The sequence below is a fragment of the Thunnus maccoyii genome, chromosome 16 (assembly GCF_910596095.1).
Source record: "Thunnus maccoyii chromosome 16, fThuMac1.1, whole genome shotgun sequence".
Lineage (NCBI taxonomy): Eukaryota > Metazoa > Chordata > Actinopteri > Scombriformes > Scombridae > Thunnus > Thunnus maccoyii.
The window spans coordinates 4735953-4762698 of NC_056548.1; the positions used below are offsets into that span (position 1 = coordinate 4735953).

The window sequence follows — 26746 nt, forward strand, 5'->3', positions numbered from 1 at the left end:
AAATATAATTTCATTGGGCCTCATGGTTGATTTTGTAGTCAATATGGCATGTCTGTACCTAGATATAATAAATACAATAAATAAAACAACAATAAATTAGATGGGTTAACACAGAAAATTCTTCATTTGTAGTTATAACAAATGAGAGAAAGAAATATGGCTTCTTGATGCAGTTATCACCCCGGGGTTTCTCCAAATGCTTCAGGAAAAGCTGTTATTAGGATCTGTATGTAAAAGCAGGGCAGGAAACTTGCTTTAATTTGTCCGCTGGCCACTGTAAACCCACCAGAAACGGAACAAATCTTGACCAGCGCTCGGTTGGGTGTCTGGCAGTAATTCTCCTTCCCTGCATAAAGCTTTTTGAGAAAAAAATGAAAAGAACAGCGCCTATAAAGTGTGACGATGCCAGTCCCGACACCTGTTACAGTCGACTTTGTTATACCAAACCATGGGAAGACACTGTCTCGAGTCTGGCTACATTAAAATCTTAAAAACCGCTTGGGAGGGAAAAAAAAATAATAGTAATATCAAATGATACTTGCAAAATCCCCAAGCTGTATAATGCAAAAAATATATTTCTATATACACATACGTACATATACATATATTCCATTCATAATTGCTCAAATCTTTAGGAAAATATGCATTGATTCATAGATTTGGATTTACAATTTGTTCTGATGCATGTAGTGTGATGATTTTTTTTTCTTTTTCTGAAGTCCATGTAACAATAAATAGAAATGGACAAAAATGGCAGAGAATACGACCAGAAGGAGCTAGTATGACAGAATGTATGACAGACGTAAACATGGAAAGTACGTAAATAAAAATGCATCATGGTATAGGTAATTATCCTTGCCTTCTCACAGATATCGTTGAGTTTTGGATTTCATCAACAAAGTAGGAAACTAATGGCTTCGTCCACAGACCTCGGCGGCTTGTGGATCGTAACAGTTCACCCTCTCGCTACTTTTACCTGCCAATTACTTTTTTTTTTTTTTTTTTGAAATACAAGATTAAAGTGTCCCAACAGCAGCTGCCTGTTCGGCTAAACTGGCTGTTAGAGCAGACTAACTACAACTCAGCCAATCCTAAAAATGAATTTGGCTCGCTGTTAATTTCCCACCTTGTCCCAAAACCTTCAACAATCTCCGTGTATAACAATACCACATTCAGAACACGCACATGTGTATTGTGCATAGTCTGGTAAGAGTCTGTGGGATCAGTACGGGCCAGAGGAATGTTCTGAGTTTCAGGATCCCACTATGATCTCCATGATGTGGTCCAGTTCGTTCAGGTCTGACCTACAGCTCGAGCTGGAGCTCAGGGCCGTGGGCCCGTGAGAGGAGAGGCTCTCCAGCAGATCGTAAGGCCCCATCTTCGGAGCGCTCTGCATGCCTGTCAGCACCGTATCGAGGTCATAGTAAGATGGGTCCACGTCTGAAAACAGCTCCTCGAGCGCGGGGTCAGGGGGCGGCGTCGGGTGCTTGATCTCAAAAGTCCCAAAAACCTGCTCCCCCGTCCTGGAGTCTGCGGTCAGATGGTCCCGGTCCCCCTCCTCTCCTTCCGACACACATTCCTCGCTGTCCTCCTCTTCGTCCTCCTCGCAATCACCGTCTTCTTCTTCCTCCTCCCAGCAGGGTCCCATGCCGAAGGGGCCCGCCAGGTAAGAAGCAGAAGACAGCTGGGGGGAGACGGGCGACAAAGTGGACATGGTGACCTCTGTCTCCACGTCTCCCTCCATCACCACCTCCTCTGTGTGGTAGCCTTCCTCCAGACCAACCACTGAAAAGGGCTTGGGGCTCTGCCCCGCCTGAGCTGCTGCGTCCGTCTGTCGGCAGAGCACCTCGGTGGCTACCAGGCGGTCAGCGGGACACTGAGCGGCTGCCAGGGCCTGGGTCATGATCTGCCAGGTGCCGTCCTGGGTCATCTCCTCCTGGATCTGCCGCACAGTGTTAGCGATGAGCACCGAGCGGCACAGGTTGGGCTCCACCAGCATGTGGCAGAGCTGCAGCTTGATCAGCGACATGTCAAGCAGCGACTGCCGCTGCAGGCTGTAAGAGGACGACAGCGTCCGAACCGCCGCAGACGTAGCCGCCGGGCTCTGGTCGCCACTGGGGACCGGCTCCTCCCCGGAGTCTGAGAACTTGCGTTTGGTGCCCTTCGGGAACATGTTGTCTCTCTGTGGTGACGGTGAGGAGACAGAAACACAGTCAGACACCCTGCGGCAAAACTTTTCAACAAATGTTTGACACTGACAAACACACAAATTTGTCTACTGTTCTGAATTTCACTAGCTACGAGCATAATGGAAGTAATAAGTGCCATGTAATTAATAATGTGAATGTTTGATGTAATGAGGCTATGTGGTGTGATATTTGTGTATGAACATGAGGGAGCTAGGGCTACAAACTGCTGAGTAGCAGCTGTGACTTTATAAATAAACTCTACAGGTTAAACTCTTTGTGGACTACAGTAAACAGTAAATTGTTTGTTGTAGTTGTTTTTTTCTTAAAGTTTGCTATACCTTTCCTGTTGAGAGGCACAGGCAATAGCATAGCAGCTTGGTCCCGGCTGCAACGCTTCAAGTACTTTTGTACGAGCGACAAGCAGCTTTTGTTCAGCACCATTTCTGCCCATTTTAGGCCAGTCTGAAGCAAGACTCCTGCTGGGCGGAACAACCACACTTTTAACAGACCACTGAGCCACCGAAAATAGCATGGTTACCAACTAAATGCGAACGCTGCATCAAAGTAAGCACAGACTAGAGAGACCTTTTGTCAGAAAACAAAACAAAAAAAATTAAAAAAAAAAAAAAAAACAGCACTCAAGTTACATGATCAGTGCACTTATATTCTTTCCCACTGCCACCTGTGATCAAGAAAATATCCTAATCAATAAGGTGCTTTTTAAGGGATTAAAAAAAAATATATGAAAAATAACATTTACAATATTCACAATACAATATACCACCATAAACCACTAATATTTACAAGGGATATCAGGTTTCCGGGTCTACACACGCCACACTTCAAAACTAGTAGAACAAGATTTTCACTTTCTCTTCACTGGGGAGGGGAAGAAAAGTAGAGTCAACTTCCTTATTACACCCTGCTTCAAACACACAAATGTCTCACAGGAATAAAAAAAAACACAACACTCCTGTCCCCCGAAAATAAACGGGATGCGAGTAAAAGACTGAGCTCAGCCTGTGGCATTTAATTTTTTTTTTTTTTCACCCCCGATCAGAAAGAAAAATAAGTTTTTGCAGTAGCCGGCTGCGTCTCCTCTGTGTAAAAACCTGTGGGCAGGGCATTTGGGTCATCTCTTCAGATTTCTATTTGTGATACATTTACATATAATCACAAAACCAAGAAAGGGTGGGGTGGGGTAACAATGAAAATATCATTAATACATTTATAGGACTGTAAAACATAAGTGTTAAGGTTTACAGAAAACAGCACAAGAGGTGACAACAATACCACAAAGTCTGCCCACTTCTCCTCAGAAAAGAAAATGAAACTAAATGACACTGCTGTTATTGTCATAATTGAGCTGCGCACTTTAAAAAAAAAAAAAAAAAAGGGGGGAGATTCTTACATTTTCATTTTAGGAATGCTAAACAATACTAAAGCCCTATAATCTGTCCAAATTACATACCATCTTAAAATGAACACACTGTAGCGCTCGGGCCTGTTGTGCGGGACTGTACGGCCAAAAACTAGGATGGAAAAAACACAACAATACTACATAAATTAACAATTTTTTTGACATTTAATCCATATATATATATAATCAAATATGACATCAGAAATAGTGATATTGTATACATTAAAAACTTTCCTTCACCTCTCCAACAGTAGAGGGAGTTACTTTGCTTCCTTACACACATGAAAACCCGACATTCAATGAAGAAAGATTATTAAATTACAGCTACTGTCTTCCCTGGATTAGTCAGACCATATGTTCATGAATCCATACCAAAAAAAGAATCTAATGTACACTGAATGATTTAGGAGTCTGGAGGTCTTTGAGTCCTCGCTTGCATAGAGTAACATTTCCTGACAGTGGATAAAATAGAGGGAGGGGGGAAAAAAAGTCATTTATGAAGGTGCCCGGAGATCTAAAATACAAAAAAGGGGGGTGAGAAAACAATTATGGACATGTGTTGTCTTCCTTGTGTAGTGCATTTGTGCTGGTCCCTGTTAAACAAGAGACACTAGAGAGCACTATCTCCCTAAAGGAAACAACAACAACAACAACAACAACAATGTGGAAAAAATTTGAAATGGAGAATAAACACAACCAGGAGGGTTAAAACAGGCCTACAAGCTGAGAGAAAGCACAATGCAAAGAGAGGGGGGGGAAAAAATCAGTTTTGGACATGACAGAATTTGTTTGTTTGTTTGTTTGTTTTTACTGAACAGGTTTACTAGTAAGTGATGTTTTTTTTGAACACCTTGTAGTTCAGCATTTTGGGGTGAAATCTCAGGGGATTTATTGGGTGATTTACACATGAAAACCTACATCTGTGACTAGTGGGTGTTAGTTTGGGTATTAACTTTATTATACAAGACACAGGTCTGATTGAAAATGTATAAATCACTCTGATCAGGTATCTGTAGTGGGAAAAACTGCATTATTCCAACAGCTGATGTGTCATTTTTCCCATTTAAGTTCTTTGCAGTTTTTGATCCTTATTTGATTGTGTAATAATTAGTGATAAAAGATCATAAAAACTGTATTTGTGGAACACATTTCATACAGAAATGCAGCTCAAAGTTGTAGTTGTTTATATAAAATAAAATGGATCCAAAAATTTAAAGCATTTATACAAAAAACAAATCAAAACTGTTTCATACAGTGTTGATGAAACTCTTCTTAGTTCATTGCCAACACCTGCTTCCCATCATGGCCACTGAGTGTATACAGTAATTTAAGACGTGTTAACTGCCATTATCTCAGATCCTAATACTGCTGTATTATATTATTTACTAAATAAGATATCAATTAAACTAAGTTAGTAAATTGTTCAGTATATAAAGTAACAACGTTGCCCATAAAGTTTCAAAAACCCAAACTAACAGGTATAATGACATGAATGCCTTCCTCAGAGAAAGTTACAAAAACCTTAAAATATCATGAAACGCTTCTACATGCTGCAAAATGGTTTATATTTGAGTTTATAACATTACAAACTCCACAATATCATCATATGTTATTCAGAGTGTGTGAAAGACTAATATCTGGTACTTATAAGAGATCATTTTTCTACTACAGATGCTTAATTAGAGTGATTGAGATACAGATCATCGCCAATACACTAAAAATCAAGCGCTGCAACTAACGATCATTCTCATTATCAATTAGTCAGTTAGTTGTTTGGTCCATAAAATGTCAGAAAATGTCTCGTTTTATCCCGACCAACAACCCACAACCCAAAGATGTTTAGTTTACCATCATAGAGGACTAAAGAAACTAGAAAATATTCACATTTGAGAAGCTGGAATCAGAGAATTCGGAAATTTTCTTCTTAAAAAAAATGACTCGAAACGATGAATCAATTATAAAAATAGTTGGAGATTAATTTAATAATTGGCAGCTAATCGATTGCAGCAACATTATTAAAATCACAAACACTTCAACGCATTTTAGAGTCTTTACAATTAATTTAGTCACTTTTTTAAAAAACGAGATTAAACAAGAAAATGCCAAAATACGCGGTGTTCAAAAACTCAGATATCAAGTGTAAAAAAAGAAGAAAATCACCTCGCTGAAATAATGCAAATAATGTTCTGAATTTACACTTACTTACATTTTCATCAAAGAAAAACTAACAAATAATTAGTGGAGGATTTGTTCATGTAAAAATAGCAGTGGTGGAAAGTAACTAATTTACTCAAGTACTGTACTTATTTTAAGATACGTGTACTTTTGCTTGAGTATTTCAATTTTATGCTACTTTATGCCTCCAATTCGCTACATTTCAGAAGGAAATATTGTATTTTCTACTTCACTACATTTATTTGACAGATAGGGCCAGGCAATACATCGATGTTATATCAATATCATGATATGAGACTAGATATCGTCTTAGATATTGGATATTGTAATATGGCGTAAGTGTTGCTTTTTCCTGGTTTTAAAGCTGCATTACAGTTAAGTGATGTAATTTCTGAATTTACCAGACTGCTGTTCTATTGTTAACTACTCAGTCATTATATCCACATTACTGATTATTATTTATCAAAAATCTATAGTCACCAATAGTCATCCTTACAATATTGTTGCGATATCGATATCAAGGTATTTGGTCAAAAATATTGTAATATTTGATTCTGTCCATATCGCCCAGCCCCACTCACAGATTAAGATTACAAATTTTCAATAAAAAGCATCAAATACAATGCAGTGATGATTAATCCAGATGTTACAAACCTTTGTCATTTGTGTTAAAAGTTTGGAAACTGATCGATTAATGGTTGCAGCAGCTCTACTAAAATCACAAACACTTCTCAACACATTTTAGAGTCTTAAAATATATTTTTAATTCATTTTTCTAACAAGATTTCACAAGAAAATGCTGATATATGACGTGTTCAAAGACTTTATCAGAAAGCTAAAAAACCCCCACCTTTTTGAAATAATGCAAATAGTGTTATAAGTCTGCTTTTAGTATTACACAACATGATATATATCAGTCCCTCCAGGAAATCGCAATAATTAATGCAAATTCAAGTGAGCTTGCAATTTTGCAAAGTTACCACAACTTTTCCGCATGAAACGTCCAAATCAACAGACTGATTGTGATTTGGCTCGATTGTTATATTAAGTGTCTTCATAACTTATAGTGTTCAGGTGGAAGATGGACAAATCTCACCTGACAACAACACTGACTGCCACAGACCGAGCAGAACAATCCCCAAATGTCCCCAAATGTGGTTTAAGACAGAAGAATATAAGCTGATGTTGTTCAGACAGGTGGACAAAATCTACCTCAAACATAAAAATGGACACTTTGGAAATTAAACTATATTTTTATGTTAATGGCACTATTGAGTGATTGTACTTAGTGCTAATATTGAAGTGAATTTATTTAATAAAGGCTTATAAATAGGACTCTAGTACAGTATTTTTTTCTTTATATAACTTTGACCCCATTGTTCTCATGTTCAGAAAATAATTTTAAAAATTAGCACTGACATATAGTTGCTGCTGTGATTTGCTGTATGCTTTTTTATCAAAGTGATTACACATAAATCTTCATTTGTAGTTGTTTTTTTTAACTCGTATTATTTTCTTTTGCTTGCAACTTTTCCCATTTCCTGCAATTTTACTGCAAAAAAAAAGAGCACATAAAACATGACACATTTTGAAGGGGGAAATAAACACTCATTTTGGCCGCAATCATCACAAAAATAAAGCTCCGTGAAATCCTGGAGGGACTGAGTCAGCCGTGATAAACACAGTATTAATGTTAGTGCTACTTGTGTTGTACCATGCTAGGAGCCAGAAGCCAAACAAAATGCAGCCTCGCTTTACGTCAATGGCTCCTAGCATGACCCATCCCCCACTGCACACACACACAGTAAAAACCCCACACTTTCTCCGCTCGCCGTCATAAATGAATAAATAAAACTTTAAAAACACCGGGGCTGCTTTAATTCACTCACCCTCCCCTCTCTCCTTGTTAACGACATAATATAAGCGATATCAGGGGTTAAATTGGCGCCGTTAATGCCGCTTTAAAGGGCCGCTCGGCTCTCCTGGCCGTGACTGCCGCATGCTTTGTCTTTTCAGCATCAGAGCTACCGAGCGACAATGAGGCCATTTTGCGCTAGTAGCTAACAGCTAGCCGGCTAGCTACGGACCTGACTTTCCGCTTCTGAGCTTGCCACTAGCTAACTGGGTTTCGAGTGAAACGGATAAAAAAAAAACACGATATAAACCGCCCGGCTGTTCGGCCTACTGTACGCCGTTTCCTCTTTACTCATTAAGAAAAGCGAGTGCTATAGCGAGCGTAAAGCTAATTAGCCAAAAAAGCGCCCACCCATCCTCCGCGGTCCTTCCTCCTTCCTACCCAAAAACAAGAGTTTTTTCGCCGCGGCTGAGCTGTTAAGTTCCCCCCTTAAAAAACAAACAATAAACCCCGGTCTGCCTGTTTTTTTTTTTAAAGAAATTACCGGAGGACGGGAGGTTATGTCGCCGTACTCACCTCGTGTTTGTGTTATTTTATTCCAGTCTCGGTCATAGGATCGACGGCAGGGAAAGCGGAGATCAGGTTCAGATGAGATCATTCATGCCACGGCTTCAAAAACTGAAGTACCTCAGTGCTGCTGCTGCTGCTGCTGCTGCTGCTGCGGAGCGGAGAGGAGCGGGCGGCAGGGAGGGAAGGGCGGGGGGAGGGGAGCCATATGCCTGGGATTCCTCTCTAATCATTCCTCCCTGCTCTTCTCTCCTCCAAACGCTTTATTTGGCGAACAAGTGAAAGCTTGTAGTTGGCATCGAGAACAAGAAATAAAACGTCAGGAGTTGTTTTTTTTTTTTTGGTTTGTTTGTTTTAATATATACCCGATCTGAATTAATCACAGTTTAATCAAATAAAATTAAGAAATAATTAGTGTCATGTAAAAATAGAAATACCTAGTAGCAGTGGTGGAGAGTAACTTAGTATATTTGCTCAAGTACTTTAGTACTTTAAGTACAATTTTGAGTATTTATGCTACTTTATACAAAAAATGGTTCCACCTGTATGTAGACATTGTATGATGTTGTCCACTTGTTTCTATATGTATGTAAAGCTGCGATGATTAGTCGATTAATCAATTAGTTGCCAACTATTTTGATGATTGACAAATCGTTTTGAGTCACTTTTTAAGAAGAAAATGTTCAAATTCTCTGATTCCAGCTTCTTAAATGTTGAATATTTGCTGGTTTCTTTAGTCTTCTATGACAGTAAACTGAATATTTTTGGGTTGTGGACAAAACAAGATATTTGAGGATGTTATCTTGGGCTTTGGGAAACACAGATTGACAGTTTTCACCATTTTCTGACATTTTATAGACCAAACAATTAATCAAGGATATAATGGACAGATGAATAGATCATGAAAATAATCGTTAGTTGCAGCCATGTGTCTATTTTTTCATCCGCTTGCTCGTACATGATAGTGATATGTTTAAGTTTAATCATCATTGTTCAGCTTGTTGTCCTTGTGTGTCTTTCTGTATGTAATTACATCAAGAGTCACTAGAAACCAGATTCCTTGTATGCGTGAACATGTTTGGCCAATAAAGCTGATTCTGATTCTGATTTTGACAAAGCAGCACTTAGGATCACCTGATTATCTGATAAAGTACATTTATTTAAATGTATTTTATCAACAGTGGTGGAAAATAACTAAGTACATTGACTCAAGTACTGCACTTAAGTACAATTTTGAGGTACTTGTACTTCACTTGAGTATTTCTGTTTGATGTTACTTTATACTTCCACTCCACTACATTTCAGAGGGAAATATTGTATTTTCTACCCCACAACATTTATTTGACAGCTTTAGTTACTTTTCAGATGAAGATTTGACACAATGGATAATATAACAAGCTTTTAAAATACAACACATTGTTAAAGATGAAACCAGTGGTTTCCAACCTTTTTGGCTTTTGACGTCTTACAAAAAGCAGTGTGTAGTCGGAGTCACATTTCAGATGTCTATGAGTTGTTAACGGCTCCACCAAATAGTGATTTTTCCCTCTAAACTTCTTACATGGTTTCATTTCAATAAATTCAAATGATCCAATATTTCACCAAAAATCAAAGATTAAAGAAAAAGTCCAAAAACTGAAAACAGATTTGTGTATCAGAACTTTGTTTTTTCTTCTTTCCTCTCCCATTAATCATCTTATGACCCCTCAGATTTATCTGCTGACCCTTTGGAGGGGCCCGACCCCTAGGTTGGGAACCACTGGACTAAACTAGCTAACTGTATATAAAGTAGTTGAAACTAGCTGCACCTCCAGCAGCTACAACAGTAACATGCTGCTCTAACACTGATGCTTCACTATTAATAATCTAATGATGTCATATATAATAATATATCAGTCAGAGGGACCAAACCACTACTTTTACTGCAATACTTTAACTACATCAAGCTCATAATACTTAGGTGCTTCTACTTAATTAGGATTTTTCAAAAATATAATAAAATAAAATTTTGACCTGATGATGGTGCTAGAGGAAAAGTCAGAGGATCACCAACGTCATTAGACAACTAAGCTGTAGCTTTCGCTTCCGCAACCACCTTCGTCTTTTCAGTTTCATTTTCCTCTTATTACCAAGACTACTTCACAAACCACCCTATGAGTCTGATTGGTGTAATCATTAGTAATTATCTGTTCTGATGATGCTCATTATCTCTGCCATGGAGGTGTTTGTTTACACTCTTTGCAATTAGTTTAATCTGCCTTTTTATTAACAGTTGATTTCAGAAACATATGAGCATAGTTTGAAAATTGGTTTGAAAATTGGAATGAATTGAAAAGCAATTGATTAGATGTTTACATACAGTCACCTGCTGATGTAAGGTGCTAATGCATTGACATGGACGTGATCCCTCACTGACTTCCCACCAGAGACCACTGTCGATAAGATACTAATATTAAGACTTTCCTCCCACATTGGCAGAGTTCACAGTGATAAGGACCACAGTACAAGGGGGATTAGCTGTTAGAAACTGGAGAGAATAAAATAGCACACTGTCCTCATTTTCCTCCTTACTGTCTAATATGTAAATTCAGCTAAATGGAGGAATGTGTTTACTGTGAATCATGTAAATGCTTCAGGAATGTCATCAGAGTTGCAACTAATCATTGATCAGTTTTAGAAAAAGTATTCAGACCCTTTATTTAAGTAAAAGTACCAATACAGCAATGTAAAAATACTCCATCACAACTAAAATTCCTGCATGAAAAGGGAAAGTACAAAAGTATTATGAGCTTGATGTAGTTAAAGTATTGCAGTAAAAGTAAATAAGTATTATTATGAGCTTGATGTATTTAAAGTATTGTAGTAAAAGTAGTGGTTTGGTCCCTCTGACTGATATATTAATATATATGACATCATTAGATTATTAATAGTGAAGCATCAGTGTTAGAGCAGCATGTTACTGTTGTAGCTGCTGGAGGTGGAGCTAGTTTCAACTACTTTATATACAGTTAGCTAGTTTAGTCCAGTGGTTCCCAACCTAGGGGTCGGGCCCCTCCAAAGGGTCAGCAGATAAATCTGAGGGGTCGTGAGATGATTAATAGGAGAGGAAAGAAGAAAAAACAAAGTTCTGATACACAAATCTGTTTTCAGTTTTTGGACTTTTTCTCTAATCACTGATTTTTTGGTGAAATATTGGATCAATTGAACATTTATTAAAATGAAACCATGTGAGAAGTTTAGAGAGAAAAATCACTATTTGGTGGAGCTGTTAACAACTCAGACATCTTAAAGGACCAGTGTGTAGGATTCAGTGGCATCTAGTGGTGAGGTTGCAGATTGCAACAAACTGAATCCCCCTCCCCCTCACCCTCCAAGGGTGTAGAGAACCAACAGTGGCTGCGAAACTCGTGAAAAACCTGAAAGGCCCTCTGTAAAACCAGTAATTAGTTTTTCTGTTCTGGGCTACTGTAGAAACATAGTGGTGGAACATGGTGGGCTCCATGGAAGAGGATCTGTTCCCTCTGCAGATATAAAGGGCTCATTCTAAAGTAATAAATTCTTATTTTCAGGTGATTATACACTAATTAAAACATACTTATGAATTTTATATTCCATTTCTGCCAAGTCCGTTCTGCTAGATGCCACTAAATCCTACACACTGCTTTTTGCAAGACGTCAAAAGCCAAAAGGGTTGGAAACCACTGGTTTCATCTTTAACAATGCGTTGTATTTTAAAAGCTTGTTATACTATCTATTGTGTCAAATCTTCAACTGAAAAGTATGTTAACTAAAGCTGTCAAATAAATGTAGTGGAGTAGAAAGTACAATATTTCCCTCTGAAATGTAGTGGAGTGGAAGTATAAAGTAGTATCAAATGGAAATACTCAAGTAAAGTACAAGTATCTCAAAATTGTACTTAAGTACGCTACTTGAGTAAATATACTTAGTCAATACTGTCCTCCAGTGGGAGAGGAGGAATGATTACAGAGAGAAAAACCTCTTTCAGTGTTAATTTGGGCGCCTGACTGTTGTTTCAAGTGAGACTTGAAAAATAGTGGATCTATCCTTTAAGATAAAACTGCACATGTCTCTCAAAAGTTTTCTCTTTTTCCCCAGAAGCCTTCTTTTTTGACGCGGAACTACTCTTTAGATGAACACTTCCGGCTGGGACCTTTTTTCCTTCTTCTTCTTTTTTTTTTTTTACGTCGTTCCCCAAAGTTCCGTTTCCAGCAATTTCTGTAGTCGGCGACTAATCGCAGGAGCACCGCTAGAGAGACAGCAGAGGCTTCTAGAAACAACGTGCACCGGGACCGTTAGCGGCAAACAACCCCGCTACGTTACACAGTTAAACTTTTAATATTACTTAGCTGAGCAAAATGGCAAAATGGGGAGAAGGAGACCCTCGCTGGATTGTAGAAGAGCGAGCAGATGCGACTAATGTCAACAACTGGCACTGGTGAGATATGATGAAAGGACGAGCTAGCCTGCTAATGCTAACGTCACATTGAGCTCGTATTTATGTCAAGGAAAAGCAGTTATTTTGGGGGGATTTCAACATATATACAGGCCAGGTGAGGTGATAAGTGTGTTAATGAGACAGCTAAGGGTGTAACATGTTGGATATTATAAATGTTAAGGTGTCAGATTTAAAATTTAAAGGCAGTAATCGAGCTAATGTCCGTTTTCAAGTTAGCTCCGGTTGTAGCAAGCTAATGTAGCTTCACATGCTTGTCTTCAGGTTATTATTAGCAGTCTGTGGTGGTTATCAGCATGATTACATACAACTACACGTGTTTCAGTGTAACAATATGCTGAATAGTTGAATATTTTCTTAGTAAAATGTTAAACCATAGTTGTTACACCTTAACAGAACACGTGAGATTCCTCCTTCACAACGTGAGAGTCTTATTATAAAATATTTTAATACATCCAGGTTTTGTTGTGGTAGTTGTTTCTATCTTTTAGCGAGCGTAAAGTAGTAAAAAAATGGGGCCATAATATTCAAATTGCAGTATAAATCCTATACTAAACTCTATGGGTTTCTCCATGGTAACCTTATTCATCTCCATGGTTACACACTTCAATGGTTTGATGTAGAACATCATATTTCATCATGTGACACATCTAAACGGCTGCTCCTAGCTGCAAAGAGACCCTACTTTGAATTGTGTGAGTAAATGCTTGTCAGGTAAATGTACTTAAAGGTTAGATTCACTATTTTTATTCATGTTTTCTCTTGCTGTAATCGTTCCTCCTGTTCATACTGACCATTAGAAGATCCCTTCATGATGTACTTACAATGTAAGTGATGAGGACAAAATCCACAGTCCTCCTTCTGTGAAAAAATGTATTTAAAACGCTTATCTGAAGCTAATATGAAGCTTCAGCTGTACAAATTAGTCAAATTGATTCAATATCTTACAAAGACAGTCTTTTTAGTGCCAAATTCCTGCTTTCTGTTACTATACTTGTCCGAGGAAACACAACGAGGGAATTCGATTCTAAAAAGACTGTAAATGTGGCAGATATTCACTTGATATGACTAACTCAGAGCCTCATATAAGCTTCAGATAAACTTTTAAATGCATTTTTTGCTCAACACAAGGATTTTGTCCCCCATCACTTCCATTGTAAGTGCATTATGAAGGGATCTTCTAATGGTCAGTATGAACAGGAGGAATGATTACAGCAAGAAAAACCTGCCTCAGTGTTCATTTGGGCTCCTGACTGTTGTTTTAAGACAGACTTGAAAAATGGTGGCTCACTTCATTTGTCCCTCCCTGATCTTTATGTTATCCAACTGTTACTGTTTTAAATCAGAATCAGCTTTATTGCCAAGTATGTAATCAGATGACATACGAGGAATTTGACTTGGTGTTAAGGTGCGTAGCAGTCAAACATATACAGACAAAAGATATACTGGAAAATAAGAGATCCTAAAGAATATAAAAAGAAAAAATTACAATAGAAGAAGAATGTTGAGAGGAGCAGCTACAGATTAAAATGTTAAATATTAAATAGAGGAGAACAGGATAAATTCACAGGGTATTTACCAGGAGTAAACAGTGTATGCATAATTTATAATAAGTAATACAGCTGTGTGAATATAACACGCTATGTAGTTTCCAAAAAGCCCATACTTTAATCAAAATGCAAAGTACAGTTTTGGTACCTCTAATGCTAGCTGGCTGGTGATTCCAAGGGTGTCTCTAGACCACCACTTGCTCCTGCCACTCAAAATAAATTTTGTCCATAGGGATCTGCTGTTGCTGCTACTGGAAATCTGGAAGGCACTTCAGAAATAATGTCGTCTGGAGTCCCTTTGGAGAGAGAATATACTGCTGAACATGTTAGTGTTTAATCCCATTTGAGATAGTACGGTCATATTTCTGTATATCACAGTATTATTCAGTGTGTTCTACCTACTACACAGTATTGTCTTGTGGAGACTTAAGACTTGCCTGAAAAAGGTAATTAATCAGATATGACATCATCAGGGCTGCATCTAAAGATTATTTTCATTATCAATTAATCAGTGGATGTTTTCTCAATTTAACCAATTAGTTGTTTGGTCCATAAAATGTCAGAAAATGGTGAAAAATGACAATCACTGTTTCTCAAAGCCCAAGATGACGTCCTCACATGTCTTTTTCTGTCTTGACCAACAGTCCACAACTCAAAGATATTCAGTTTACTGTCATAGACTAAAGAAACCAGAAAATATTCACATTTGAGAAGCTGGAACCAGATAATTTGGACATTTTCTTTCTTGGTGTTTAGGATTTAGTGGCATCTAGTGGTGAGGTTGCAGACAACCAACTGAATACCCCCCACCCATCCTCCAAGCATGTAGGAGAACCTACAAGGCGTAGCGAAACTCGCGAAAAATGTGAAAGGCCTTCTTTAGAGCCAGTGTTTGGATTGTCCGTTCTGGGCTACTGTAGAAACATGGCGGCCTCAGTGTCAGAGGACTCGCTCTCTATTTAGATATGAAGGCTCATTCTAAGGTAACGAAAATGCAACGATTCCTATTTTCACGTGACTATAAACTAATTAAAACATATTTATGAATATTATATTCCATTTCTGCCAAGTCCTAGATGCCACTAAATTCTACATACTGCACCTTTAAAGAATGTCTCCAAACAATTAATAGATTATAAAAATAGTTGGCGATTAATTTAATAGTAAGCAACTAATTGATTAATCGATGCAGCTCTAGTCATCATGTCTGAATATGTTTTTGTTGGGTTATTCTATCATTTTGTAGTAATGACAGAAATGACCAATATAGATGCAACAAGTTTGTACCATCAGCTTCTCCTGTGAGAGCAGAAAATCATTGAAATACTCTGCTTATTTAAATAAGGAACTTTGCTGCATACAGCGTTTATAAAACATGGTAAAAAGCTTAAAACAGGGTTAAAAATCTACTCAGATATGTGCTAATGAGTGACGTTTTTTATTGATTAACCCCAGCATGTTTGTAGTGTTTTACACCCGTCTGATTATATTGTTTAAGATTATTAGATCAAAGAGTTTTGATTCATTTACTTCAGTTTTTCCTCTTATTTTGATTGTAATTCTGTCATGTATGAAATGTTTTATCTATTTGTCAATTTTAAGTTGAGTCGGGACTTCATGTGCAAATCTGCTGTTGAGCGAACCTCGACCCTTTTACACCGATGTTGCTATGTTGTCGCTGTCCCCAATAAACAAACAAATACACAAATAGCCTTATAAAAAGCCTTAGCTGTAAACGGATATATTTAAACTCTGACACATATACGTAGACATGATGTTTGTTCATTGTGATAGGATAGATTATCCATCTCCACCATCTAACAGAAACCAGCAGAAGCCCAAAGGGAACAGTAAACCATATGGGATGCATGTAGATGTGGGTTGTTGACCTGTCTGGATCTGCTCTCTCATCACCGCGTTCTCCTCTTGACGTTTCAGGACTGAACGAGATGCAACAAACTGGTCGTCGGACAAATTAAAATCTCTGCTCCTCGGGCTGAGCGTGGAGAACGAGGAGGGGAGCTGCGAGGTTACGGAAGTCAGCAAGGTGGAAGGAGAGGCCTCGATCAACAACCGGAAAGGGAAACTTATTTTCTTTTATGAATGGAACGTAAAAGCAACTTGGACCGGTGAGTAGAAGATTGGGACGTTTACTGAGATTTATTGTTACTGCTGATTAGTTACAGAGGAAACTAACCTCATCATCTGCCTACAGCTGTGTTTGTTTTCATAGACTTCACATCCACTTTCTCACTATAACAAGCATATTTTATAATAGAAAAGATTCAAAAAGGCATCAGTGGCTTGTAGAGGAGAGTAGCTGATTATTATTAGCTGTTATTATCAACCTTAAAGATAAAAAATCAGGAAGTAAGAGGCTGTGAATCTCTGCTGACGTCTTTATTCTCTTCATTTTACCAGGAAAGTCGAAAGCGGGAGTCAAATATAAAGGAACGATTGAGGTTCCAAACCTGTCCGACGAGAACGACATGGAGGATCTTGATGTAAGTTTTTCACTATCAAACTCGTGTTAAAATGATTTTTAACCGGCCGATCAGCGGAGGAACAATGTGGCGGTAACTCGTCATGTGATCTTTTATCCAGATCGGTGTATCGCTGAACAAAGACGAGCCTGAGACGCCACTGACCAACCTGATGAGAACAAAAGGAGCTGAGAAAATCCGCGAGGCTCTGGGAAGCTACGTCGGGTTCTTAAAAACAGGCGAGTTCTTAAAGGATCAGTCAGTGATCCAAGTCGAAATAAAAGGAAGGATCAAGTCACCACTAGAACCTAAAACACAGGATCAGCTGATTGACAGGTGTTTTTCATTGTATACAGTATAAATCTGTGATTTAAATGGTCAGAAAAACAGATCAGGCCTGAGGTGATGAGTCATTTTAAAGGTTTACGATAGGATAGACATGTATAGTTTCATGACTTTAAGGGTTCTATACAGGCAGTGAAACAAAACTTAACACAGACATTTTGACTTGTGAAAGCAGGAAAAGCACAGGTGTAAATAATATCATTAATTATGGCTCTGCCTGCTGTGAAAAGGGTCTACAAGTCAACAGAAATTGAAAATGTAAAAATGTTGTTGTATAAATTGCAAATAGAAATGACACAAATTGCAGAATTTGCTTTTACAATATTATAAAATTCCTTCTTATTTGGTCCTAAAAATTCTCACTGTAGTTTAGGGGTTAAAGGACGAGTTCACAGTTTTTCAAGTCTGTTTTAAAACAACAGTCAGGTGTCTGAATGAACACTGAAACACGTTTTCCTCGCTGTCATCATTCCTCCTGTTCATACTGACCATTTAAGACTGCCAGAGATCTTTGTTGCATCTCTCCTCTTTCTGTAACGAAGGCACAAAAATGCTCCAAAAACGTCCATTATTTAGATCCTCATTCCTCTCAGGGTCCACATACAGATTTCTTTCACAATGACAATACAAACCACACAATTACTTGATAACATGACATACAACACCACCACATACAACAAGAAATTCAGTAACGATGAAGAAAAAGTTGGTTTGAATCTCAATTTTTGTGTTTTTTTTATTGCAGAGTTCACACAAGGGATGATCCTGCCGACAGCTAACGGTGTGGCGAAGCTGCAGTCCACATCACAGTCCAAAGCCAAGTTGAATAAAACTCAGGTTGGTCCCGACTGTCATTTATTAACATCCTCCATCTGTTAGATTCTCAGGCATCCAGACAAAGACTCTTGTTATTGAATTATTCACAGTAACAGAATGATCAGTTGCTTTATGTACCATCACTGTACATAAAGCAGTAAATCTGTTCTCACCAGAGTTTTGTTCTTCTTGTTGAACAGATTTCCTCCTCGGGCAGCACAGCTGCTCCAATCAACACTGGCGTCAAGATTCCCACCTGTAAATTCAGCATAAGAGAAACGTTCCTCACCTCGCCGGCCGACCTGTTCAGGGTGTTTGTCAACCAGGAGGTGAGTTTCACCTGTTTGTCCTCGTGTCTGACTGTCGGACTATGTGACAGATTTTGTTTACAATCACTTAAAAGACAAGATAAGATGTTGATGTCGATATTTTTCTCGTCGTTATACAGATGGTTCAGGCGTTCACACACGCTCCAGCGATGGTGGAGGGAGAGCGAGGCGGGAAGTTTCGTCTGCTAGATGGAAATGTTTTTGGTGAATTCACAGAGCTGGTGAGTCTGTCTGTCTGTCTGACCTCTTATTCTGAAAATACTGTAATACAGAACATGTTCATGTGTACATTAACAGAGATTTTATTCATATTTGTTCTTTATTGTGCCTTTAAAGTAAATGAACAAATTCTCTCTCAACAATGAATCCTTTAAAACTTCTTTTGCCACCAGGTTCCTGATGAGAAAATAGTCATGAAGTGGAGGTATAACAACTGGCCCTGCGGTATGTTGATGTATATATTTAAGTATATTTTACATTTAAAAAGCCATTTTTAAACACAAATTGTCCAAAAGCGAGGACGGTAGCCGTAGAAAAAATATTTTATGCATATGAAATTAAGTCTAGAAACATCTGAAACAATAAATCAAACTGAAGTTGACACTTTTTAGTATCTGTCAGTTAAAATAATTTATTGTTTTTCACACTATTTTAAATGGAAGGACGGAGTTTTTGTGTTGTTGGTTTGATAAAATAAGAATTTTAAGAGTTCTATATTTGTTGTGGTAGCTTGAGATGTGAATTCTTCATTGTATTTTACATTTTAAATACTGTTTATATACTATTAGGAAAAATTATGGGTATATTATGGACCAAACTTCATAACTGTCGTCTCTTATTCAAATTTTTAAATTTTAGAATTAATCGCTTGAAGCAGTGAAGCAATTTTCTGGTCTTAATTCATCCAGTTTGTGTTTCTGTAGTTGATTGCTGTAATATTTCAGACATCGATCGTCATCATGTGATCGTTTTCCTCCTACAGAGCACTACGCGACAATCACGATGACCTTCTTGGACCGGAGCAGCGAGACGGAGCTGAAGGTGGAGTGTCGAGGCGTCCCGGACAGCGAGGAGGAGCGGACGAAAGAGGGCTGGAAGAGATACTACTTCGAAGCTATTAAACAGACATTTGGCTACGGAGCGCGGCTCTTCTGAAGACGGTGTACTGTAATGCTGTTTTCTTTTCCGTTTTTTTTTTTTTTTTGGATTTTTAAATCTTCTTGTCCTTCGATCTCTCTGGCACACGATATTTCAGTGTAAACTCATAGCACGAGTTAACGAAAGAGATGAATTAAGCGAGGCCGACCTGTCACCTGTCTGTGTACATGTAAATGTTTTAATTTCTGAACATATTTAAATCGAGACTTTTTTTCCCCCCCTTCAGTATTTGGGTCAGTTGTTCTAAGTAGCGTAAATGGACTGTGCCTTTGAGACTCTGGACGGAAAATGGATTGAATAAAGCAAAGAAGAATCTAATGAACCACTAATGCAAATTGGCCTCCGGTTCTATAAATAGGTAATTAATGCTAAGAGTTAAAAATAAACGTTGATTTTCTTTTTATTTGAAAAAAAAAAACAATTATGTTGCTTTGAAAATGAATGTTTATTTTTTACTTATTTTACTCTTTTCAAGTGTAACTGTAGTGAAGATGCATGTTCCATTTCAACCTGCCAGACTGAGGGACGACTGCTGGATCTGAACTTGAAGTCTGTCACTTATAGCTAAGCAGTTGCTGTACTTTTCAGTTGCTTCGTTGAGACTTGATTTGGTGCACGTTTAACGAGCCCGGCGCGTACGTCCGCCGCCCGGGCAGAGGAAGACCTCCTTGGACCCTTCAGCAGGAAATATTAAATGTTTGTCACAGTGTTGAAACACGGGAAAAACAAGTTTCAAGTCTTTCTGCAGGTAGCTAGCGTAGCAACTAAAGAGACGTTTTGCTATATTTGGCTTCAAAATGTACATTTCCAGTTAAAAAAAAAAAAAAAAAAGCTTTGAGAACAAAATGCATCTATTTATTTCATCCCGTCACAATGTAAAAAGATTAAACGAATCCCTGTATGCTCTTGATTTGTTTTTATTTATGTGAGCAACATCTTTTAAACTACTTCACATTAAATTTGTCACTCAAAGAAGGTGAAATGAATTTATTTACACTTTTTTTTTTTAATCAAAATGCAGAAAGGGTTTGCTGTTTTTAAAACGTTAATTTACAAGTGCTTTAAAAATTAAACGCTCAAAACAGAAACCATAAAGGACACTACAGCAGAACAAGCACTTATTTTGGTTTTAAAGATGGCTGTAGGTCAAATTTAACATCTTTTTCTTGGAGGAAAAAACTAATCTCATTTTCATTAGGACATAGAGGTATCTAACTCCTCAGCATCACTGTAGTCTAAACAGTATAAAACAAGATGCTCAGTGTCTAAAATGGTTAGAAAAAGTGATTTTTCTCATGGAAAATGTGTAGAAACCTTTCAGACATACAGTATCTTACCATTGAAGTAATATTAGTAGATCATAACATCACAAGCTTCATCCAAATACAAAACAAAAAGCTTCAAACATCCTGAACAAATAAACAAACTTTCCCCGTCAACAAAAAAAGGTTTTAGAATCTAAAACTATAAAGCAATCTAAGTATTTTCTTTAGTGCAAATTTACACATTTCAGTCATCATCAAATATATTTATAATCTTAAATAGGGGGAAAAAAAGAAAAGTACTTAATTACAGAAGGCCATAAATTAAATTTGAAAAAGAAAAAACATCTGTATTTAAGCAGGCAAAAGTCTAAAATACGACATAACTTAAATCTTTGTTTTTTAACTTTTAAATTAGATGTCAGCAATTATTTCATGGTAGAAGATATTATATTGTTTCCACCAAAATGGTGACCTGGACCAGTACAGCTTATATTAAAAAAAAGGAAAAAAATCAAAGAAGACTGATGTGATGAAGTGATGTGCTGCTGTTGGTTTGCAGCTGTTTCCTCTGGTCGTGCCTGCGGAGTTATAAACAGATGTAGAGCTCCGACTCCTGGAAGAAAGACAGGAAGTTAGTCAGTTACCTTGAAATCCAACTCATCAGCTCCTTCTGTCATGCAAAGTTGAGAAAAGCAGAGTATTTTTGTCCTCCCCAACATTTTTATTTCCTGGTGTGTAGATGCACATTACAGCCTCACGGGGCCACTGTTGCAGCTTAGAGCCTTTCAGACCAGTCAGCTGAGGGTTTTTAAATCACCAGCAAATGCAAAAGCTGCTGGAGTGAAGAAGAGCATCTAACCTTTTTATATCTAAAATGCTGCAATGATGGGGACTAAAAACACAAATGCAAGCAACAGCAGATCCTCTAAACACCTTACTGTCTGTGCAAAAACACAACAATGAACTCATTCTTCTTGCAAGTGTTGTGTGTATTCAGAGCCTGATATATCTTCTTCCTCTGTGCCGTACACCTCCGTTGTTGCCGAGAAACTATTAAAAACACATCAGTGAGTCACACCGCTGCACTGGGTGACATGTTCCCTCAATATGAAGAGTTTAGTCACGTTAGTTTGTTTAGAAACGGCTCCAAAGACGAATAAGAGCGATCTTGTTTTCAGTCTCTGGAGAGTAGTTCTGTGTAAGGCGGACTCCACTGAGCATGTGCAGGAACTGACAACTAGCTTGATGTCATACATATCACGACCTCTAGACTTTCTACTGAAGTTCTTTGAGGAATTTACACTGTAGTAGAAACAAACTAACGTGTTTTTAATAGTTTTTGGACAATAATGGAGGTCTACAGCATAGAGAATAAGATGTATCAGGCTCTGGATACACACACAATACTTATAAGTAGATCAGTTCATTGTTGGTTTGGATCCAAACATGAGATTTGTTGACAATAAGAAAAATACAGAAGATTCCAGCGGTTTTCAGACAGAGTACGTACGCTGGAGCTTGAGTCGTTGTTAAGTGAGTCGAGACTCTGTCGCGGCGCCTTTTCTCCCACTTCAGCTGTTTTTTTAACAGAAATTTCATGCCGTTTGGTCCTGAAAAGAACAACATGTAATATACAGATTAGAGCTGAAACTATGAGATTAATCAGATAGTTGATCAGTGGAAAATTATTAATTCAGATGTTTTTTAAGATAAAATAAAACATTCTCTGATTTCAGCTTCTCTGAGGATTTCTCTGTTTTATATGACAGTTAATTAAATATCTTTGGTATTTGAACTGTTGGTTGAACAAAAAAAGCAATTTGTGGACTTTACATGGGCTCTGATGAATTTAGCTTTTTAACCTTCTTTATGTCATTTAATAGATGAGACAATAATCAATGAAGAAATAAATAAAATAATCAGCAGATTAATTGATAATGACAGATTTAAGTGAACAGGTATAACTTAGAACCAGTCACATATAGTGTCAATATACACCATTCAAAACAAAAGAAATGCATCGTATTACCTCACTTATTTACGTCACAATATTTACTACAGTAACTCCTCCTTCCTTTAATGCTTCTCAAGTGCTAATACAGCTGCTCTGAAAATATGATCTCTTAAAAACCAATGACACTTTACAAGTTAAACTTTATAAAAAAACGTCTCAGTCTCTACCTGTACAACGGCCACATACTCAAGCCTCTGTTGTCCTTCTGGGCTGCCGTAGATGTTGTTCGCTCCACCAGGTCTTTGAGAAAGTGGAAGAGCTTCTCTGACTCGATGCACTGCTTCCTACCATCATAAACATAATAAACTTGTTGTTTGATATTCATACACAAGTTTTATTTTTGCTGCATTTTTAAAAAAAATATTCCTGTCACCTTTAAACAGGCAGTGAACGCATCACAACAACCTCCACAAATGATTTACAAGGAAAGAGGAATAATAATAAAAGATTAATAAACAATAATCAATAGTAACTGTCAGTCCACTGTAATATGTGCCATGTTCAGCTCTATGTTATATTATGATTCCTGTGTGAAGGTGGAACGACAGACTTACTTACATGTGCGCGACAGACACGACGGTGCTGAGCTTCGACTGAGTTATCAGACAGGTTTTGGTCAGCAGAGACTTCAGGAACATCTCCAACGCTCGCGCTGATCTCTGAAGTTCAGGACTCCACAGCTGCGACACGTCACGCTACACTGAACACGTCAACACATCTCTACATGTCTGCTTCGAAACAACACACACCTACTGTCACCTCTATAATTGATGATAAAATATCCTCACTGTCACTATTTCCTCCTTGATTACAGCAGAAAACAGATTATATTTTTGGTACATTGTATTTAATCATTTGAAGCATTGTTTTTGTTAATGAATGCCTCATTTCTAGGTTGTGGTTAGTGCTGCGTACCAGTACCCTTAAAGAGATACTGATACCCTGAGAGTACTTCATTCAATACTCGTCATGTGAATGGAAGCATTCAGTTAAAATGCCACCGCTCCTCCCATCTAAATGATTTGTACAATAATACATTTTGAAAATGTTCAAACTATTGAAATATTTATTAAATAACTGTACAAATCTGTACAATGAAGTATTATCACTGCAGACTGTACAGGTTGTAGCTGCAGTAGCGGGCCAATCACACGAATGAATCAAAGAACGCTTGCAGTGATTGGCTGCAAGTAAAACTATACAAATAGTAATTTTTTTCTAAATCTGGGTAGAAAAAGGATCAAATGCAGGTATCATTTGACAGGAGAAGCTTCAATACTTCTTGGTACTGGGTAATTTCAGTCAATACCTTAAAGGTAGTACCGATACCCAGCTCTAGTTGTTGTGTATTAAGCTGTACAACTATACATACTTAGATTTTTTGGGAGGCATGAAAACTTTAAATGTAGGGCTGGATTTAAATTGAACTCTTCAGTTTCTTTACCTGATTTTCAGCAAAAACAATACTTTTTTATGGTACTGTCATGACTAAAAACACATTTTTACATGTTTTTCATTCATCAAAAATATGCAAAACTTCTCTAATGTTTAACATAAAACATTATTATAAGAACTTTCCTAAAATTCAGTAAAATAACAATAAAATACAACTTAGAATTTCTTTAAAATCAGGGCATAAATCACCAGAAATGAGAAAACAATCATAAGATTCTATGATGTTATTCAGTCTGTGTTGAGATTTGATAAACAAACCTACTGACTAAAGCCACAAACTAAACTTGAAGAATATTCAAAATCCACACACTACGTCACAAGCGATATTTGTAAAAATAAAAATGACCACAAGCTGAGTGCAGGAGGTTAATAAGGTCCAAACCGCTGATATAAAGTTTGACCTCACACACACTGGAGGGACCACAACTCCCAGAATGCAGCACTATATTTAGAAATGGAAAAGACTGCTGCAAACAGACAGATGGAGGTAAAACGGTCTCTGCAGAGCGATGGTAGCAGCTCTCAGTACGACCGTCAGCATGTCTGCCGCTTTAAGGATACAGATGATCACAGGAACAGCCATCGCGATCCTCCCCACCTCTGTGTCCTTCTGCATGATCTTTTTGATGCGACTCTGCGAAACATTTCACCAAAAACATCAACACAGACAGATGATATACAGTACAATAAGTTAAGATGCAGCATTCAGGTGCTCCTTGTACACTTCGGTTTCCTGTGGTTTTTTTGGAGCCGCTGTTTTATTTAAAAGGTTAATTTGTCATGAACACAGTAGTCATACATGAACAACTTAGAGTGAAATGTTTGATAGCTTTTGATACCTAAGATTGATACATGATACATGTAAGCACATAAGAACAAAGTTAGAATAGAAAACACCGGGAACAGAGTTCAAACAGACTGATATGTGGCTACTTCTGGTGACAGATACGTATTCAGATAAATGTGAATATTTGACAGTAAACTGAATATCTGCGGGTTGTGAACTGTTGGTTGGGAGAAAACAAAACATTCAAGGACGTCACTTTGGACTTTGGCAAAGAGTGATCGACATTTTTCATCATTCACAGTTACTGATGTTGAATATAAACTCAACAAAAGTACTGTATATGTCAATAAGTCTCGCTCCAATATTCAGTCTCACAATCGATTAGTTGTTTTGTCCACGACCCAAAGATGTTCAGTTTACTGTCATAGACTAAAGAAACCAGAAAATATTCACATTTGAGAAGCTGGAATCTATTAATCAACTAATTGTGGGAGCTCTAAGTCAATTTCCTATAGTGAAAGTATCAAGACAAGCAGCTGATTCTGACATTTGACAACCTGGAGCCATCTAATGTTTGGTGTTTATGCTTGAAAAAATGACTTAAATGATTAATCAATTATCAAAATAGTTGCAGATTAATTTTCTTCAACTAATCGAGTATTCGACTCATCGTTGCAGCGCAAATGTACAGAGTTGAATATATATTTCAGATTTTGATCAATTTAATTGCTAAATTATGTTTTAACGTTATGCAAAATTTCACTTTCATCGTAATTTGCTGGCTCAGCTTCTCTTCTGTCTGCACTGTAAATTTTCCATCTTTCATCACGTTATTTTAGAAAACAGTCGTAATATTTATCACCCTGTCAGAGTGGTAAAATAGATTTCCGACGCCCCCTGAAGGCAGCAGACGCTCCATGCTACATGCTATCTCAGTTAGCTTTTAACTGACTTCATCTGACTTTTAAACAACTTAAAGTTAACTCAGTGAAATGTTTACTCACAGGAGGGAACCGTACACTATATCTTCTCTTCTGTCCGGGCATTTTACTCGCTTTAATCCGCGCGCTTCGATCACATTTTTCATGTTTTTACTGCAAACCGCCGTTGTGTCCATTTGTTTACGTTCAGCAGGAAGAAACCTGAAAACCTGATGCAGAAAAAAAAAACACACACACCTGAGGTCAGCCCCGTGACCCCGCGATGACGTCACGACCCCCGCAGGTAAATTAATGAATAATTTTAGACACTATAAACATGTTTAAAAGTCTCGTTCTCTTTGGGTGTTTTAATTGTGTTTTTTTTTATCGAGTTTTAACAAGTTTATAAAAAAGTGTGTATATTTATTTTTAATGAAAGATAAAATGAAAGATAAAAAATAAAAATTACAGCAGTGCATAGTTTCCAATCTGTTTCAATAGTATTCTGTGTTAATATTAGTAAAATAATTTGCAATCTGTGTGAAAATAATAAAAGAATTAAGCATTACGAAACTAAGTCCCCCGCATCTTTAAGCACATTTAATGTGCTTAAATGCATATTTCACCAATTTAACAACATATGTGACTGGCGCACATTTCAAACCACATGAGACAATGAAAAGTTGACTGAAATGATTAAATATGAAACATGTTTTCACCATATTATAGCATATTTTGAGGCATGAATAGGGGAGACCAGGGACAGTTGTAACATGGGACAGTTGTAATACCTTGAATTCCTCCAATCAGAAACAAGCTTCAGTAATTACACTCACTCTGCACATGCTCAGTTAGATTGTATTATGTTTACAAAAAAGGAGCCACATTTGAAACTCCCAGAGAGAGTTACCAACAAAAGTGTGGTTTTTTAGGTAAAAATGTAA

At 37.5% G+C, this 26746-nt stretch overlaps 3 protein-coding genes across 9 annotated transcripts; 1 reads left to right on the plus strand and 2 right to left on the minus strand.

Annotated features, from left to right (window-relative positions):
• Positions 1–557: 557 nt before the first annotated feature.
• cdca4 (cell division cycle associated 4) lies at positions 558–8424 on the minus strand. Of its 6 annotated transcripts, none has more exons than XM_042388798.1 (4): positions 8216–8424; positions 3661–3721; positions 2528–2665; positions 558–2182 (listed from the first exon to the last, which is right to left on the minus strand). In XM_042388798.1, the coding sequence occupies exon 4, from the start codon at positions 2171–2173 to the stop codon at positions 1253–1255; it is 921 nt and encodes a 306-aa protein (XP_042244732.1). In that variant the 5' UTR covers positions 2174–2182; positions 2528–2665; positions 3661–3721; positions 8216–8424; the 3' UTR covers positions 558–1252. The 6 variants fall into 6 exon arrangements, with proteins under 6 accessions (XP_042244732.1, XP_042244733.1, XP_042244735.1 ...); XM_042388799.1 differs by having other exon boundaries at positions 2528–2668; XM_042388801.1 differs by lacking the exon at positions 3661–3721.
• Positions 8425–12401: 3977 nt separating this feature from the next.
• LOC121881156 (activator of 90 kDa heat shock protein ATPase homolog 1-like) lies at positions 12402–20271 on the plus strand. 2 transcript variants are annotated; one of them, XM_042388813.1, is made up of 10 exons: positions 12594–12662; positions 14463–14555; positions 16169–16359; positions 16652–16734; positions 16835–16952; positions 17804–17895; positions 18075–18203; positions 18323–18424; positions 18596–18647; positions 19186–20271. In XM_042388813.1, coding segments are annotated over exons 2-10 (942 nt in total). In that variant the 5' UTR covers positions 12594–12662; positions 14463–14553; the 3' UTR covers positions 19359–20271. The 2 variants fall into 2 exon arrangements, with proteins under 2 accessions (XP_042244746.1, XP_042244747.1); XM_042388812.1 differs by lacking the exon at positions 14463–14555 and having other exon boundaries at positions 12402–12662.
• A 99-nt stretch (positions 20272–20370) lies between these two features.
• On the minus strand, positions 20371–26054 carry LOC121881158 (dr1-associated corepressor). Its single transcript, XM_042388814.1, has 6 exons — positions 25887–26054; positions 24657–24729; positions 23199–23292; positions 22808–22924; positions 22137–22236; positions 20371–21239 (listed from the first exon to the last, which is right to left on the minus strand). The coding sequence occupies exons 1-6, from the start codon at positions 25926–25928 to the stop codon at positions 21213–21215; spliced, it is 453 nt and encodes a 150-aa protein (XP_042244748.1). The 5' UTR covers positions 25929–26054; the 3' UTR covers positions 20371–21212.
• Positions 26055–26746: the final 692 nt, after the last annotated feature.